Genomic DNA, 17,721 nt, shown 5'->3' with positions numbered 1-17,721 from the left:
AACCTCACCAAACTTGGGGGGTAGCATAAGGACAGTCTCCTGATGATACGCTGAAATTTTGGTGCCGCTAGCCTAAAAACTGCGCCCCCTGCAGGCCAAAAATGGAAAACCACTAAAATACCCAAAAACGAACCCAGCAAGTTGATGCCCCCCACAAGGTGATGCCCTGGGCAGCTGCCCACCTTGCCCAATGGGCATTACGCCAGTGGTTTTTACTTAGCAGAATATAGAAAGTTACAGAATGTGAACTCTCCCGAGGGAGAGGCAGGCCCTGGGTGCTCTCAACTGAGAGACACGCCCAACATAGGAATGACCTTAGTCTTTATAGATACAAAGATACATACGTCACACAGTTCATCCCCATAACCACGTACATGATCCATAACCCTTTCACGTGCTATAAGCATGAACCCTAAAATCCCATTGGATAGTTCTGTCTCCTTGTCACATTAAGACAGCCTCTATTCTACACATTCACATTCCTTCTGTTATTCAAACGCTGCATGCTGTTAGCTCGTGGCCCTCTCTGTCTGCCCATATGCAAAGGGCAGCAATAAAACTAGCTTCTGCCTCCAAGAAAAATCTGTTTTCTAAGTTTTCTAAGTTTGCTCCTTCAGAGAGATATTTCCTTAGGGCATGCAGGTTTGACATTCCTTTAGATCATAAAACTTCCCTTTTAAAAATGATTTTACCTTTAACAGATTAATACAAATATTGATTCTAACAATTATTCCCTTCGATTCCCAGTACAACAGAATTATAGTAATACATATAAATGTGAATCTCTCATTATCATTTCTGTGTTCATTTAACTATATAGAAAAACACTTTTTTAATTGCTAATCAAAATTCCATAGCTAGTTCACAGAAAACAAAGTTATAGAAATGCATGTATCATATGTCACGTTGGCCTTTAGTGACAAGATCTTAAAGATGTTTATCTTTGCTTGCCTGCATAATCACTGACAAGCTTCTAACATGCCTTTTGACCTGTTACAAAAATGCAGGCTTCAACTGGTCACTATAGAGAAACTCCATTTTGATTCTTCAGAACTTTGGTTCATACAACATCCATATTTCTTAATCAAATACAATTTATAGACATTCTGCCCCGTTCCCACACTTTGAAGATTTAAACCCGCCCCCCCAATTAAAAAAACACACAAAAATGATGAAAATACAGGCAAAGGGGAATGGATGCAATAAAATGGCACCAAGGAGGAAACTTGGGGATGGCGCAGAGCACAAAAAATGTAGTAAATAGGTCGCACCGTGAGTGAGAATGTCTTGAAAATGTTTCAGGCAAAAGAATAGTTTTTAAAGGGGATTCATTTAAAACATTTTGAGGCTGGAAATGAAACATTTTTGAAATAGAAGGGTGGGAAAAAAACCCCCACAATTGTGTAACTCCATAGAGGAAATGTTTTATTTCCTGCCTCAAAAAGTTTTGTGCAGGAAGGGCCTCTGTCAAGGGCTGCCACGTTGGCAGATCAATATAAACCCAGCTTTGTGATTCCAAAAAGCTGGCTTCCAAGAAGAAGATCTGAGGGCATCTTCCCCCACCCACCTACGCGAGTCGAAACAGAGCGATCTTAGAAGATTGTAATGCTGCTCTGGATTGTAGAGTCAGGTGCTTAACCGGTTGACAGGTGTGAATGCCACCCAAGTGACAGGTGTGAATGCCAGCGTACATCTCTGGCTTTGAAGAAGTAACACAAGCGTCATCCCCCCCCCCCCCCGCTTTCATATCCCAGGGTCCATCTCTCCATACCTTTTGCAAAGACAGTCATATCAAAAAAGCAATAGTTGAAACCATTTCCGTGCAAACTGATAATTTGTCCCTTTCTGAGCAATTGTTGAAAAAGAAGAAAGGCCGGCTGAACTGGAACGTAAAACAGGGAGAGAGGAAATGCGCTCTGAGCATGAGCAATGAAGCATAGTGTGTTTATTAAAACATCATCTTCACAGCATCTGTGGTCATGAAGAAACTATCATCCCATCTTGGGATACTTTTGGAATGTTTAAGGAAGACCCCAAATGCCCTGTAACGAGTGTGTGTGTGTGTGTGTGTGTGAATGTGTATTTGCTGTCATGACCCAATCGACTTATGGTGATCCTAAAGAGTTTTTGAGACAAGAGGTGTTCAGAGGTGGTTTGCCACTGCCTGCCTTGGTTTAGCATCTCTGGATTTCCTTGGTGGTCTCCCATCCAAATACTAACCTTGGCTGACACGACTTAGCTTCTGAGAATCTGACAAAATCAGGCTAGCCTGAGGCATCCAGGTTATGGCAAGAAATGGACCGAAGTAGTTTGCTATTGCATGCCTGTGCATAGCAACCCAGGACTTCCTTAGTGATCTCCCATCCAGGTACTAACCAGCTTCCAAGGTCTGATGACATCTGGCTAACCTGGGCTATCTAGATCAGAGCTGTATCGTCTCTAGCTGTATTATGGCCAATACTATATTATCTCTAGCTGTATTATAATCAACATGCAGTTGATTATTGTCCCTTTAATTTCATCGTTCGGTTTCTAATAAAGCTAAGATATATATATATATATATATATATATATATATATATATATATATATATATCCAACTATATACTGAAGATACTTCAGTTGTCCATGCTTGAGTTTTCTTCTTCACATCTGGCCTCTCTCTCGCCCTCTCTCAGGTGGCACGTGCGTCGTCAACCCCACAGACCTCTTTTGCTCTGTTCCCGGCCGCTTATCTCTGCTCAGCTCCACTTCGAAATATAAAGTGACCATCGCAGAGGTGAAGAGACGCTTGTCCCCGCCAGAATGCCTCAATGCCTCTCTTTTGGGGGGTATCTTGAGAAGGTAAGGTAATGGTATGTTTCAGAAGTTCTTTTGTGGGATATCACCTTGTTGGGGGCCTCACTCAATATGACACCTATCCTCAAAGCTCATTTGGCTAATTATTACATGGCCACCCTGCTCCCCTCCCCCGCAGAGTCTGGGGAGGCCTGCCTGCAAGGAGGCTCATCTGACTTTGCCCCCCCTCGGCCCTGCCTACGTCATCCTCTTTGATGATGTGGGCAGGGCCGAGGGAGGCCAAATTCAGACAAGGCAGCAGGACAATATACCTCGTCTGGCCTCCTTCGGCCCTGCCCATGTCATCAAAGAGGATGACATGGGCAGGGCCGAGGGAGGCTAAAGTCAGAGGCGGAAGGCATCTGGTCATGTAGGGGGGTGATTTTGCACCCCCCATGTGACCAGATTGGATTTTAATGGAGTGACCAGGTATGGCTCACCTTTGTGGAACTCGGAGCGGGTAGGTAGAAAGCGACAGCTGCACATACGCAGCGCGCTCAAGATGCGCCCGCTATAAGCCGCAGGAGCGCACTGCCTTCTGGGGTGCTCCCGTTTCCCGCCCTGTCACAGGGTATGAAATTATAAACAAATTGTTTTAAGGCGGGACTGTCCCGCCAAAAGCGGAACGTCTGGTCAGCCTAGATTAGTTGTGCCTGGGGACATGGGTTGCCCCCGGGCAGATACACCCCTAGGCTAATATAGTGGGGAAATGGCACCCAATTTGCTGGCCCTTGCTAAGCAGGTAATAGGCCCAGACCAGATGGGAAAAATAGGCCCCGTTTCAAACTGCTCATTAAATATTTTTGTAACCAATGCTAAATACATATGATTTTTGTATGGTAACTTGTTCGTTTTTTTTTCATTGTCCCACAAAGCTAACCTAAAAGAACCCTGAGTTGTTCAGTTATCTGCATTTATTCACTTATTTTATCTGTATTAATTGTTTATATCAATGAACTTTCTTTAATATATTAACATTTTGTGCTGAATGACTCTCTTTACGATGTCAGGGCCAATTGATTCACCTAGCCCTGCTCTGTTCTGTCCATCCTATTCTGTCCATCATCTTCCAGCACAGTGTAGTGGTTCAGAGTGGTGGACTCTAGTCTGGAGAGCTGGGTTCGACTCCCCACTTTTCCACATGAAGCCTGCTGAGTGACCTTGGACTAGCCACAGTTCTCTCTGAACTCTCTCAGCCAAATCTATCTCACAAGGTGCCTGTTGTGGGGAGAAAAGAAGAAGAGAAGAAAAGTAGGGGTTTTTTTGACAGTTCTCTGACTCCCACCTAAGGTATCTCTTGAGGGGAGAGGAAGGTGGTTGCAGGCCACTTTGAGACTTCTTAAAGATAGAGAAAAGCAGGGAATTAAAGCCAACTCTTCTTCTCCTACTGTAACAAAACGTTTCACAAGGATGCTTAGACAAAGGCATAGGATTATGGACAATACTGCAGTGTACAGTCCTTATCATCTATGTTGCTGCAAGTACCATCCTATCATGTCATTTTGGCATGGTTTAACAAGTCGTGTTAATTTAAGGTGACCAGATGGTCACCTTTGTAAACCGGGATGGGCGGGTAGGCGGGCGGCCACGCATGCATGCGCAGCCGCAGGAGCGCACTGCCTTCTGGGCCATGCTCCTGCAGCCACATGCGTGGGAGGCTGCCGCACTGCCTTGCGCCCCAAAAGGCAGTGCGGCAGCCTTCCAAAAATCGGGACACTTCAAAAAACCCGCGGGACAAATTGTTTTAAGGCGGGACTGTCCTGCCAAAAGCGGGACGTCTGGTCAGCCTATGTTAATTGCCAAAGCTTCTTTTCCGCTCCTATTGCTTTGTTTACCAGCTGTTCCAGCCTGCCGGTCATGTTGGACTCACTCTGGGTCATTGGCTGATGCTTTGCAGAATCGACCTCTGAGTCTCCGTAAGAAGGGCAGACTGTTAATCATGAAAAGACATAAATGCGTGGATTTAGAAGAGTGTGACGCCACATGGGGCTGCCCCACTCATTTTTATGCTTCGGCTTAGAGAGTTTCTGTCAACTGTGGACCTCTTAGGCTGCCGACTGAGGAAGAGAGGCTTTGGACAGGCACCCGATTCCTTTTTTAAAACAGAAATATGGGGAAAGGATGACAAACCATTCTCCCAAACTCTCGTTCTCCCCAACAGAGCAAAATCCAAAAATGGGGGCCGTTGCTTGAGAGAGAAGTTAGACCGACTGGGCCTCAATTTGCCAGCGGGGAGGAGAAAAGCAGCGAACGTCACCCTCCTGACGTCCTTGGTAGAAGGTAGGTGTTTGGAATACTGTTCTGCAATGTTATCTTTGTGGTCTTTTTGAACCAGGGCGTGGCAATGTGGCACACAATGTGACACAAAAGGGAGTGACTCATTTGCAGTTGTGTAGAGAAACATGGGCAGAGGTGGAAACGGAACCAGATGTTCCTTTCTTAAAGGGCCAGAGTTTCTTCCTTTTCACTTTTGGTTCATAAGAGCGCGCGCGCGTGTGTGTGTCTGTGTGTGTGTGTGTGTGTGTGTGTGTGTGTGAGAGAGAGAGAGAGAGAGAGAGAGAGAGAGAGAGAGAGAGGCCCCTTCCACACATGCAGAATAATGCACTTTCAATCCACTTTCAATGCACTTTGCAGCTGGATTTTACTGTGCGAAATTGCAAAATTCACCTGCAAACGATTGTGAAAGTGGATTGAATGTGCATTATTCTGCATGCGCGGAAGAGGCCAGAGAGAGAGAGAGAGATGGGCCTTTCCCACACACAGCACTTACCTCCATTTTGAGGGTGTTTTCGATCCCCCCATTTGCCTCAATGTTTGTCCACCCTCTCCTCCTTGAAACATTGTTTTCTGGCCTCTGTAATATTTTCCCCACTTTCCCCATGTATGCAATGCCGTGATGCTAATGATTTGTTGGTCCATAAAAATGGGGGGAGGGGGAGGGGGAGGGGGAGGGGGAGGGGTAGGGGTAGGGGTAGGGGAGGAAGCACACAAAAATGGGGTGAAATAAGAGGGGAGGGGGAGAGGAGTGAGATTAGGGTCCTAAAAGGGGTGGAGCAAGCATGAAAGGAGAGGTTGGGTGACTGCATAGGGGGAATGGGAAAAGGGCTGCCATCTTGGCAGGAAAGAACCTTTCAGTATGATTGCACTGTGAGCGAAACCGGCTTGGAAATGTTTCAGCAAGAGACGTTGCTGTAAAAGTGTTTTCGGAAACAACAGAGAAAAAGCACCTGGTGCAAAAAAAATCATTCTTTTGTTGTGGGGGGGGGGTGGCCGCTCATATGGGGTGGGGTGGGGCAGAAAACTCGGATTTTGACCCGGGCTCCATTTTCCCTAGCTACTCTTCTGCCCTCAAGCAGCACCCAGGGCATGAACCTTGACTTGTCCCACCCTAGTTACGCCTTTGATTCTAGGCCTTCATAGACCACCTCCCAGTAAAACCTGTCTGTACAGTCGGGGAATGCGAATCATCCCCTCCTTTTACTGGCCTAACAGCATGATGCAATTTTCCATGGGCAGCTGAGGGTGAGCTCCAACATGCATGGTCTTACGGCGGATGAAACCATCAAATAAAGACTTATGCAAGTGGAAGAGTTATCATGCATCATAACCCCCAGGCATGAACTGTCAGGCTAAGGAGACCATGAGGAATTCCTGGTAAATATGTTCAGCATGAGAATATACCATTATTAAAAACCGTGATCATTCATGGAACTGGCCTCGGATCTCCTTAGCTCACTTCAATCTGACTCAAATGACTACTGAACAACTTTGCAGCTGTTTTGTAAGCTGCTTTCAGACTCCATATGACTGAGAAACATGGGAAATAATTCCCTCCTCCTCCTCCTCCTCCTCCTCCTCCTCCTCCTCCTCCTCCTCCTCCTCCTTAGGAGCAGCAGTGACACAGTGGTTAAAAGCAGGTGCATTCTAATCTGGAGGTACTGGGTTTGATTCCTAGCTCTGCTGCTTGAACTGTGGAGGCTTATCTGGGGAATTCAGATTAGCCTGGGCTCTCCCACACATGCCAGCTGGGTGACCTTGGGCTAGTTACGGCTTTTCAGAGCTCTCTCAGCCCCACCCACCTCACAGGGTGTTTGTTGTGAGGGGGGAAGGGCAAGGAGATTATAAGCCCCTTTGAGTCTCCTACAGGAGAGAAAGGGGGGATACAAATCCAAACTCCTCCTCCTCCTCCTCCTCCTCCTCCTCCTCCTCCTCCTCCTCCTCCTCTTCTTCTTCTTCTTCTTCCCCTTCTCCTTCTCCTTCTTCTTCTTTTTCTTTTCCTTCTCCTTCTTCTTTTTCTTCTTTTTCTTCTTCTTCTTCTTCTTCTTCTTCTTCTTCTACTACTACTACTACTACTACTACTACTACTACTACTACTACTACTACTACTACTAATAATAATAATAATAATAATAATACCTGGGATGGTGTTTTGTTTCCTTCCTTGGTGTGCAAGCTCTTGTGCATCTGCACTGTCAGTGAAGGAGGGTCTCCACCAGGCTGACAGATAGTCAAGTCAAATGCTTGGCATGGGGAGAACTATGGCTCCTAAAAAATATGTGTGCACACAACAGCCTCATAATGCAGACTTATGTGGGATGATCCTTGTGAGGCACACGGGGCTGAGACAATTCCGAGAGAACTGTGACTAGCCCAAGGTCACCCAGCAGGTTTCATGGAAAGGAGTGGAGAATTGAATCTGGTTTACCACCATGCATGTGGACAAGTGGTGAATTGAACTCAGTTCTACACATTCGAGTCCACTACTCATGTGAACAAGTTGGGAATCAAACCTGGTTCTCCAAATTAGAGCCTGCCTCTCTTCAACATTACAGCACACTGGCTCTCAAATAGGATTTCCAGCTGTAGGTTGAGAAATTCCTGTCGATTTAGGTGGTGGAACCTGAGGAGGGTGGGGTTTGGGTAAGGTGACCAGATTTTCAGCTTTTTAACGTGGGATGCGCGTGCACGCGGCCGCAGGAGCGCACTGCCTTCTGGGGCACTCCCCGGTTTCCCGGGAACCGGGAACGGGAGGCTGCCTCACTGCCTTCTGGGGTACTCCCCTGTTTTCCGCCTTGTGACAGGGCGGGAAAAGGGGAGCGCCCCAAAGGCAGTGCGGCAGCCTTCTAAAAATTGTGACATTTGAAAAACCCCACGCAATGCGGGACAAATTGCTTAAAAGCGGGACTGTCCCACCAAAAGTGGGACGTCTGGTCACACTACGTTTGGGGGAAGAGAAGGATTTCAGTGGTGTATAATGCCACACTTCCTGCCTTCCAAAGCATCCATTTTCTCCAGAGGAACTGATCTTGTCACCTGGAGATCAGTTCTAATCTCCCAAAATCTCCAGCCACTGCCTGGAGGCTGGCAACCCTAGGTACTCTACAACACTTTAGATGGGCTCAGCATCTCTGTCATTGGAAGGGACACACCTTTTTCAGTTCTGCTTCACTGCTGCCCTGAAATAATGACACTCTGGTATGAAGGAATTGCTTTATTATGGAGCTGTTATTTGACTTGAGGGCTTTAATAATTTTGATGCTAATCAGATGTTGATCCCATATGGGGAAGGGCAGATGTAACAGTACCACTCTATACTTCACTGGTCAGACCTCATCTGGAATACTGTGTCCAGTTCTGGGCACCACAATTCAAGAGGGATATTTGGTGGTCCAGGAAAGGGTGACCAACGTGTGATTGGTGTTTGGAATATGCTGCCACAGGAGGTGGTGATGGCCACAAACCTGGATAGCTTTAAAAGGGGCTTGGACAGATTTATGGAGGAGAAGTCGATCTATGGCTACCAATCTTGATCCGCCTTGATCTGAGATTGCAAATGCCTTAACAGTCCAGGTGCTCGGGAGCAACAGCCGCAGAAGGCCATTGCTTTCACATCCTGCTTGTGAGCTCCCAATGGCACCTGGTGGGCCACTGTGAGTAGCAGAGAGCTGGACTAGATGGACTCTGGTCTGATCCAGCTGGCTTGTTCTTATGTTATAAGGTCTGGATTCCATGCCCTACAAGGAGAGACTTCGCATGTTTAGTCTGGAGAAGAGAAGGTTAAGGGGTGACATGATAGCCATGGTTAAATATTTGAAGGAATGTAACATTGAAGAGGGAGCAAGCTTGTTTTCTGCTGCTCCAGAGACCAGGACAAGAAGGAGTCCTGGGTTCAAGGTGCAGGAAAAGAGATTCCCCCTAAACATCAGGAAGAACTTCCTGACTGTCTGGGCTGTTTGACAGCGGACCACGCTGCCTGGGAGGGTGGTGGAGCCTCCATCTTTGGAGATTTTTAAACAGAGGCTGGAAGGCCACCTACCAGGAGTGCTTCGATTGTGTGGCAGAGGGTTGGATTGGATGGCCTTTGTGGTCTCTTCCAACTCTACGATTCTGTTCTATAAATTCAGTGAAACAAATCAAAATAAAAGAAATAAAGGCAAGAGCAACTTTGCCCGCTTTGCGGAAGGTTGAAATCGCCTCTGTGTTTACCCTCCCAACGGTGACCCAGGCAGGCAGGAGCCTATGCGGAGCCAGAGAGACTTTCTTTTCCCTGCCGTTGTTTGACAACCAACCAGGAAAGTTTGCGTGATTGGAAAGGACAGTTGCTGAGCTTGAGCGGAGGCAGAGAGCTCTGAAAGGCCCCACTGGAGGGACCGGGCTGCCTTCCTTGACAGCCGTCTGCCGGCAGGTGTGAGGACAAGCGTGGCGCTCTCCTGGGCCTGCCCCCAAACTGAGGGATGTTCCTATTTTGAGCGAAAGCCAAAAGTGGGCCTCTGAGGAGGAAGCTGATCCGTCTCTCTCCTACCCTCTCTCTTCCTCGCCTGCATAATGTTCACCAGTGGTGCGGTCTTACTCGGAAAGGCTCGCAGAAGGGGAGAGGCAAGAGCAGACCTGGGCATTATACGGCCCGCGGGCCACATCCGGCCCGCCGGATGACCCTGACTGGCCTGTATGAATCACAAATAGTAAAAAATGTCAACATTTTGTCTACCATTGTTTTGAGAAATGTGTGTGAATAAATTACATTTTTTGGAAGGCAACCTCACTTTTTCATTGCATAACTTTAACATATACTAGTCTTGCCCGCTTGTCAAAACAATGCTATTTACTGCTTTTTTATATAAAGAAATACAATAAATATTATGCAGAACTGAGTTCAGCCTTTTGGCCTGGCCCGCCACAATATTTTCTGTTTCTTATGCAGCCCCATGGAAAAAATAATTGCCCACCCCTGGGCAAGAGGCAAACTTGGTGAATTCTTGGTGAATTCTGCAGGGCCTGTAAGACTGAGTTGTTCCGCCAGGCCTTTGGAGCAACCAGCCGCTGAATATGGCGCCCCTGCTCGGTTACATCTAGATTACCCTCCTATGGAGGAGTCCGGCCGTTCCCTAGGAGAGGGCTTTAAGAAAACGGGTTTACCGGACGCCTTCTACTATGGTATTAACCGCTGTTTTTAATGAAATTCAGTATATTTTAACAATGGAGCCTCTGTGGGTTGCTGTTGTTTCAATTGTATAGTTTGCTCCCAAACCTGATTCGTATTAGTTTTGTTGTACACCGCCCGGAGCCCCTTGGGGATAGGGCGGTATAAATAAATAAATAAATAAATAAATAAATAAATAAATGAATGAATGAATGAATGAATGAATGAATGAATGAATGAATGAATGAATGAATGAATGAATGAATGAATGAATGAATGAATGAACGAACTTGGTTTGCATAAGTGTCACAAAGCTGTTTGCACAGGTATCACGAAGCAAGCCAACGAAACTCAACGCCAGACTTCAGTCCAAAATAAAGAAACTGTAGATATTAGTTGTAGTCTTTATTGGGCAACCAAAGATCAGAACAGGCAAAGACTATTCTGAAGAATCACACAGAAAGGCTTGAGCTTAAATCCCCTCTTCCCCCACCCCTACGACCAAAAGGCACGAACCCAAAAGGCACGAACTCAGTTCCCACAGAATCAGACAGAGAGAGAGAGATGGCATTTCACACTGATAACAGTTTGAGCTAAACCAGACCCTCGAGGACAAATGACCTAAACAGGAGAGAGCTGACTCCTGGGTGAGAGAAAGCATCCATCATCCCCCTCCCCACTGACAGAATGGGGCCATTCTGACACTCTTGTGGGGGACCTCCACTGGACCGAGAGGTGACCCCCATAACTTTGTCCTTTTGAGAAATTGTCACCTGCACCTCAGCCAGCAACGCCCCCAAAGTGCAGCCACCGGCCCCATACGATTTTCTTTCTGTAAGGAAAACACAGCCAATTGTCAGGGTTATTTATGTGTTGTTTTAATGTAAGATCGGTTTTATTTGCCGTCTAAGGTTTTAATTGGCTGACTGTTTAGGGTTGGCTGTTTTAGAATGGCAAACTTGACGTGTGGGAAGCTGCTCGGCATCCACAAGGGGAAACAGACAAGTCCAGCACATACATACATACATTCCACTGATTTTACATTTTCCACAGTTTTTTTTAAAAAAAACACTTCTACCCTGCCTATCTTGCTGCTGCTAATGTGACTGTGAGTTCATATACCACTAAAGGAAATAAATGTTTCCAGTTGGTAACAGCAAAGTAGCTTGGGGAACAGGAAACATTCCCCAAAGATCCAAACGGCTTTGAAAAATAATCAAGATCAAAATGACTGAAGTACGTTTTAAACAGCAATGCCCTTTTCCTTGGGTCGGCCCCACAGGAATAGTGCTGTACTCCTACAGTCGTGCGGTCACATGACTTTGTTTGCCATCGCAGATTGTCACGGGTTGTTTACCATCTGGTCAGAAAACGGGGTCAGAATGTTGTGTCTGGGTCCAAGGACGTAGGCAAAGGGGGGGGGTGTTTCTGGGGTGCTGTTGTGTGGTTTCCGGGCTGTATGGCCGTGTTCTAGCAGCTTTCTCTCCTGACGTTTCGCCTGCATCTGTGGCTGGCATCTTCAGAGGACCTGATGGTAGGAATGGAAAGCAAGTGGAGTATATCTACTGTGAGGTCAAAAGGTGAGGCTCTCTGAATAGAGTAGCCTGGCATGTGAGTCACAAAGAAGTCGGGTTCTTGGGTTCAACCCCCCCCATTCCATTCCATGTCCGGGTGCCTGGGGGCGGGGGGGCGCTGCAAATTGAAAACCTAGCCCAGCAGAGCTTCCCCTCCACCCCGCTTAGGGGCTGCAGGATCGGAGGGGGAGGGGATCGGGGTGGAGCTCCCTTTTCTCTTCCCACCCCCGGTCGGGCATGGCCACCTTCTGGACTGGGCTGCTTGGGTAGGGCAAGGGAGTGAAAGGAAGGCTAGCCTGCCTTGCTTTCTTGCAGCCATCCATCTCTCGTCCCCTCACCAGCCTGGCTGCAATCCTGGAGGCTCCGACCGACCGACAGGGTGCACCTCTCCCCCCCACCCCCGCAAGATGCCCATGTTAACTGGGGAGCCCAGAACCTCTCAGCAACACCTTCACACACACACACCCTCCGCCAAATGATACTCCACGTCCCAACTCCCGATATTATCCCCCTCCCTTCTCAGTGCTGCTGAGCTCCGTAAGTAGTTTATTCCACAGGCGTTGCTAGGGCTCCGAACTGCCTTTTCTCTCGCTCTCTCACCTCCCCCTCCCCTGTGGCAGAAAGGGACGGGGAAGAGGAGGAAAGATCCCATCAGATCTCTATTTCAGCTGTCACCTCTTCTGCTGGACTCAGTTACAGCACAGGAAAATGTGACAAGTTGGTGACTTCTTTGCTTTCTGCTGTGGAAGCAGGGATGGTATCCAAAAACAAAAAGGGTGAGGGGGAGGAAAAAGCTAGGAAAGAAATGAAAGAAAAGAGGAAAGGGAAGTAGGGAGAGAAGGGAAGAGAAGGGGGAGAAAGAAAGAAAGAAAGAAAGAAAGAAAGAAAGAAAGAAAGAAAGAAAGAAAGAAAGAAAGAAAGAAAGAAAGAAAGAAAGAAAGAAAGAAAGAAAGAAAGAAAGAAAGAAAGAAAGAAAGAAAGAAAGAAAGAAAGAAAGAAAGAAAGAAAGAAAGAAAGAAAGAAAGAAAGAAAGAAAGAAAGAAAGAAAGAAAGAAAGAGGAAGGGGGCACTGAAATGCAGAGGTTTCACTGAAAGTTTTCAACATTAGGCAGCAAACAGGGGTGGAGGGGAGAAGGGAAGGTGTATCCATTCTGTACTCCTGGAAAGGTAACTGTGGGGGGATGACCCCATATGAGCTGGGGAGGGGATAGAATTCAGTAGCACATGCACACATACAAGCAGATTTGTGTGTGTGTGTGTGTGTGTGTGTGTGTGTGTGTGTGTGTGTGTGTGTGTGTGTGTGTGTGTGTGTGTGTGTGTGTGTGTGTGTGTGCTGAAAGCAAGAACGTCTATTCCTCCTGGAAACCTCATAGAAGCACAGGCATATCTAGGTAAAATGAGTGAGTGGATGGGTAAATTCAGATTTTTCTCCAGGCTCCATTTTTCCTAGCTTAGTGGTGGCGAACCTATGGCATGCCTGCCAGAGGTGGCACTCAGAGCCCTCTTTGTGGGCACGCATTGCCATCACCCCAGTTTGGGCACTCGACAAAGGGGCGAGGGGTGCGTGATGCACTGGGCATGCACCCCTGTGGGGGCGTGGCAAGGGCATTCTAGGGGTGTGGTGGTGGTGTTTCGGGGCATTCGGGGGGCATTCCAGGGCAGGGCGGGGGGCGGACAGAGGCATGGCAGGGGCCCAGGTGCAGTTTCCCCTTGCTCCGCCCCTGGTACTCGGTCTCTAAAATGTTCGCCATCACTGTCCTAGCTGATATATAAGGGTGCTGTGTTCAGACATGTAGCCAGGGGCATGAGCTGTGATGTGCTGGTGATTTTGGGGTGACCGAGTGCAAAAATCAGGAGGATCCACAGGGATCCATGTTTTTCAAACAGATTTTTTGTGCCATTCTGGCACCACGGAGCATGGGATGTGTGGCGGTTGTGTTCAGACATGTGGCTAACGGCTGGAGTTGTGATGTGCTGGTGATTTTGGGATGACTCAGCGCAAGAATCATGAGGATCCGTGTTTTTCAAGCAGGTTTTTGCGTCACTGTGGTGCCACAGAGCGTGGGATGTGTATTCTATAGTTTTGTGGTGGCTTCATTTCATCCCGATGCAAAAATCATATGAATTCATGAGGTTCCGTTTAAAATCATCTGGGGCATGTTCTATAATGTGATGGTGACTTTGAGATGACCCGGTGCAATAAAAACTTTGTTTGGTTGTGGTGGGGGAGGGTGGCCACAGGGGGGGGGGCTCAGATTTTGCACCGAGCTCCATTTTCCCTAGCTACACCTCTGCTCTGCCCCCACTGCCCCTCACCTGGAGATGGGGCTCCGTGCCTGCCCGCCTGCGCCCGCAGGGCACCCAGCCGGCAGTTCCTTCTGCCCTCCCCTCCAGATGGGGTCTGGTAGGGGCAGGGCTTGGGAGGCATGGCCATGCCCCCAGCGGCCCAGTTCCCCGCAATCCACCCCATTAAAAAATCTATACCGACCCTGTTTCCCCGAATATAAGACATCCCCTGAAAATAAGACGTAGTCGAGGTTTTGCTGAAGTGCGAAATATAAGGCATCCCCCGAAAGTAAGATGTAGCAAAGGTTTTGTTTGGAAGCATGCCCGACGAACAGAACACAGAAAAATAAGACATCCCCTGAAAATAAGACACAGCGCATCTTTGGGAGCAAAAATTAATATAAGACACTGTCTTATTTTCGGGGAAACACGGTACGTGGTTAAGACCAGCTAGGTTCTAATCTTGATTCCCCGCTCGCTGACATGAGCGGCAGACTCTTACCTGGTGAGCTGGCTTTCTTTACCCCCTCCTCTACAAGAAGCCTGCTGAGTGACCTTGGCCTAGTCCTAATTCTCTCTGAACTCTGTCAGCCCCAGCTACTTCACAAGATGTCTGTTGTGGGGAGAGGAAGGGAAATTAGGCCCCTTCCGCACATGCAGAATAATGCACCTTCAATTCACTTTCAATGCACTTTGCAGCTGTGCTGAACAGCAAAATCCACTTGCAAACAATTGTGAAAGTGGATTGAAAGTGCACTATTCTGCATGTGCGGAAGGGGCCTCAGAGACTCTCTAAAGGAGAGAAAGGTGGAGTATAAACCCAAACTCTTTTTGCTTTTATTGTCAGCCTGATAAATTTATTAGTTCCATCACTGACTTAGAGTTTAAAGCTACTTAGACGAAGGGATTTTGTTTGCATGTTTGTTTCTATCTCTTTGAAACGACTTAGGGATTTGTTTCCCCTTCAGTGGCAAGAAGGCACACATGGCCGCACTGCCTTCTAGGGCACTCTCCTTTTCCTGCCCTGTGACAGGGCGGGAAACCAGGGAGCGCCCCAAAAGGCAGTGTGCTCCTGCGGCCGTGTGTGCAGGAGCCTGCCGCACTGTCTTCTGAGGCGCTCCCCTGTTTCCCGCCCTGTCACAAGGTGGAAAAAGGGGAGTGCCCCAGAAGGCAGTGCGGCAGCCTTCCAAAAATCGGGACAGTAAAAAAACCCCGCGGAACGCGGGACAAATTGGTTTAAGGCGGGACTGTCCCTCCAAAAGCGGGACGTCTGGTCACCTTGTCCATAGGGCTTTCCGGAGTTGTGCAGCAGGAGAGACAGCAAAACCCCTCCCCACCTCTGGAAAGCCCTCCATTGGGACCAACAGACTTATGGCACCCGAAAGAGTGCCACGAGCCCAGGGTTCAGGCTTTGGCGCAACTGGCTGCAAATCCCAAGTGGGGGGCAACTAATTTCAACTGCACCCTCTAATTTTCTAGATTCAACTACACTAATTTCAACTACGCTCCCCTCTCCTCATGCCGTCATCTGTTTTGGATGCCAGCAGAGCCCCACAGTGCCCGGGCCGTTCGGCTTTGGAGACAGCAGTGCTGAGAGGCCCAGGCCCTGAGGTGGAGCTACCAGGGGACAGGGGGTGCGAATTGTACTGGACGCACGCCTGGAGGGCGGAAAATCACCCCCATCCCATGTGGCTCCCCCACTTATCTTAGTTCAGCCTGAAAGTGCAGACTGGATAAGCAGTCTGTTCACTTGAGGCTGAAAATGGCCTGGTGGGAACTACACTTCCCAGGAGACCTTGCGAGCCCCAAGGTCTCCTGGGAAGTGTAGTTCCCACCAGGCCATTTTCAGCCTCAAGTGAACAGGCCGCTGTTTCCAGCCTGCCCTTTCAGGCTGAACTAAGGTAAGTGTGAGTCTCCAAGGTCTCCTGGGAAGTGTAGTTCCCACCAGGCCATTTTCAGCCTCAAGTGAACAGGCCGCTGTTTCCAGCCTGCCCTTTCAGGCTGAACTAAGGTAAGTGTGAGGTAATTCCAGGTGATCCCCAGTCTCCACCTGGAAGTTGGCAACCTGCAATAGACAGTTTCTTTAGAAAACCATTGCGTATAGTAGGAAGGAGGAGTTTGGATTTATATCCCCCTCCTCCTCCTCCTCCTCCTCCTCCTCCTCCTCCTCCTCCTCCTCCTCCTCCTCCTCCTCCTCCTCCTCCTCCTCCTCCTCCTCCTCCTCCTCCCTCCTCCTGCAGGACACTCAAAGGGGCTTAAAAGCTCCTTTCCCTTCCCCCCCTCACAACGAACACCCTGTGAGGTGGGTGGGGCTGAGAGAGCTCCGAGAAGCTGTGACTAGCCCAAGGTCACCCAGCTGGCGTGTGTGGGAGTGTACAGGCTAATCTGAATTCCCCAGATAAACCTCCACAGCTCAAGCGGCAGAGCTGGGAATCAAACCCAGTTCTTCCAGGTTAGATACACGAGCTCTTAACCTCCTACGCCACTCCTATGTACACATTCTTTCTGGATGGGAAGGAGTATATAGAGAATTACTTTGCTCCAGCACTGATAGCATTTTCCCTGCCTCCCCCGCCCCCCCCACCCCCGATGATCCCTGTGGTCTTTGTTTAAGACAGACTTCCATGTTAATTAAACAGTGGAAACTCACTCAATCAATAAGCATGAGGAAGCATGGGGTAAAAACAATCATTACCACATACACATGAACACACAAAACACTTGGGTAATCAGACACCAGCGGTAACTTGCACACACAGTATTAGAGCATTGCTTTGCGGGAATCTGGAGTTAGAACAACAAAAGCAGAAAGAACCCCAATCTCAGGGGTGCCAATGGGCCTGGAGAAAAATGTCCTGTCTCTTTAAAAGAGACGGTATGTGCCCAAATGGGCAGAGGCAGCCTATCAGGGCATGGCAGCAAACAAGATCTCATTGAGCCACTATTAAAGGGACAGATCGTTTATTTTTCCTCCAGGCCAGCCGGCAACTCTAGCTGTTTATGTTATCTACATTGATTTGATCTACACTGATTTTTTTAAATGTGTGCCTTGCTATGATTTCATTGACTGACAAAACCGGCTTTTCAGTTTTTCTCAGAACTGGAAGCTGTTCTGGAAAACCAGGAATAAGAAATAGCCCCCAGGACTGCCACAATCTAAAGGAAAAGCAGACCCAATTAGCAACCCCCTCTCGGCACACACAAATAATTAGTAACCCATTCTCGGGAACTGGTGAGACCCTGCTGGATCCCACCTCTGCTTGTGAGGTAGTTGGGGCTGAGAGAGTTCTGAGAGAACAGGGACTACTAACCCAAGGTTATCCACCAGGTTTCATGTAGAGGAATGGGAAGCAGAAGAAGAGTTTGGATTTATACCCTGCTTTTCTCTCCTGTAAGGAGTGTCAAAGTGGCTTACAAACTCCTTTCCTTTCCCCTCCCTACAAAAGACATCTGTGTCTCACAGTGGCCAACTGGTTCCTCTGGAGGTCCAACAACAGGGCATAGAGGCCGAGGCCTCCATAAGAACATAAGAGGAGCCGTGCTGGATCAGACCAGTGGTCCATCTAGTCCAGCATCCTGTCTCACACAGTGGCCAGCCAGTTC

General features: G+C 48.1%; 1 protein-coding gene across 2 annotated transcripts in view; it reads left to right on the top strand.

Annotated features, from left to right (window-relative positions):
* Positions 1-17,721, top strand: part of TFAP2D (transcription factor AP-2 delta) — a 60,172-nt gene that overhangs the window by 27,606 nt on the left and 14,845 nt on the right. For both annotated transcript variants that reach the window (XM_048503194.1, XM_048503203.1), the window contains exons 4-5: positions 2,679-2,844; positions 5,000-5,118. In XM_048503194.1, coding sequence (XP_048359151.1) covers positions 2,679-2,844; positions 5,000-5,118 — 285 coding nt within the window. The remainder of the gene's footprint in view (positions 1-2,678; positions 2,845-4,999; positions 5,119-17,721) is intronic.

This window comes from Sphaerodactylus townsendi, linkage group LG01, assembly GCF_021028975.2.
Source record: "Sphaerodactylus townsendi isolate TG3544 linkage group LG01, MPM_Stown_v2.3, whole genome shotgun sequence".
In the NCBI taxonomy this organism is placed as follows: domain Eukaryota; kingdom Metazoa; phylum Chordata; class Lepidosauria; order Squamata; family Sphaerodactylidae; genus Sphaerodactylus; species Sphaerodactylus townsendi.
This window is presented reverse-complemented; position numbering and strand designations above follow the sequence as displayed.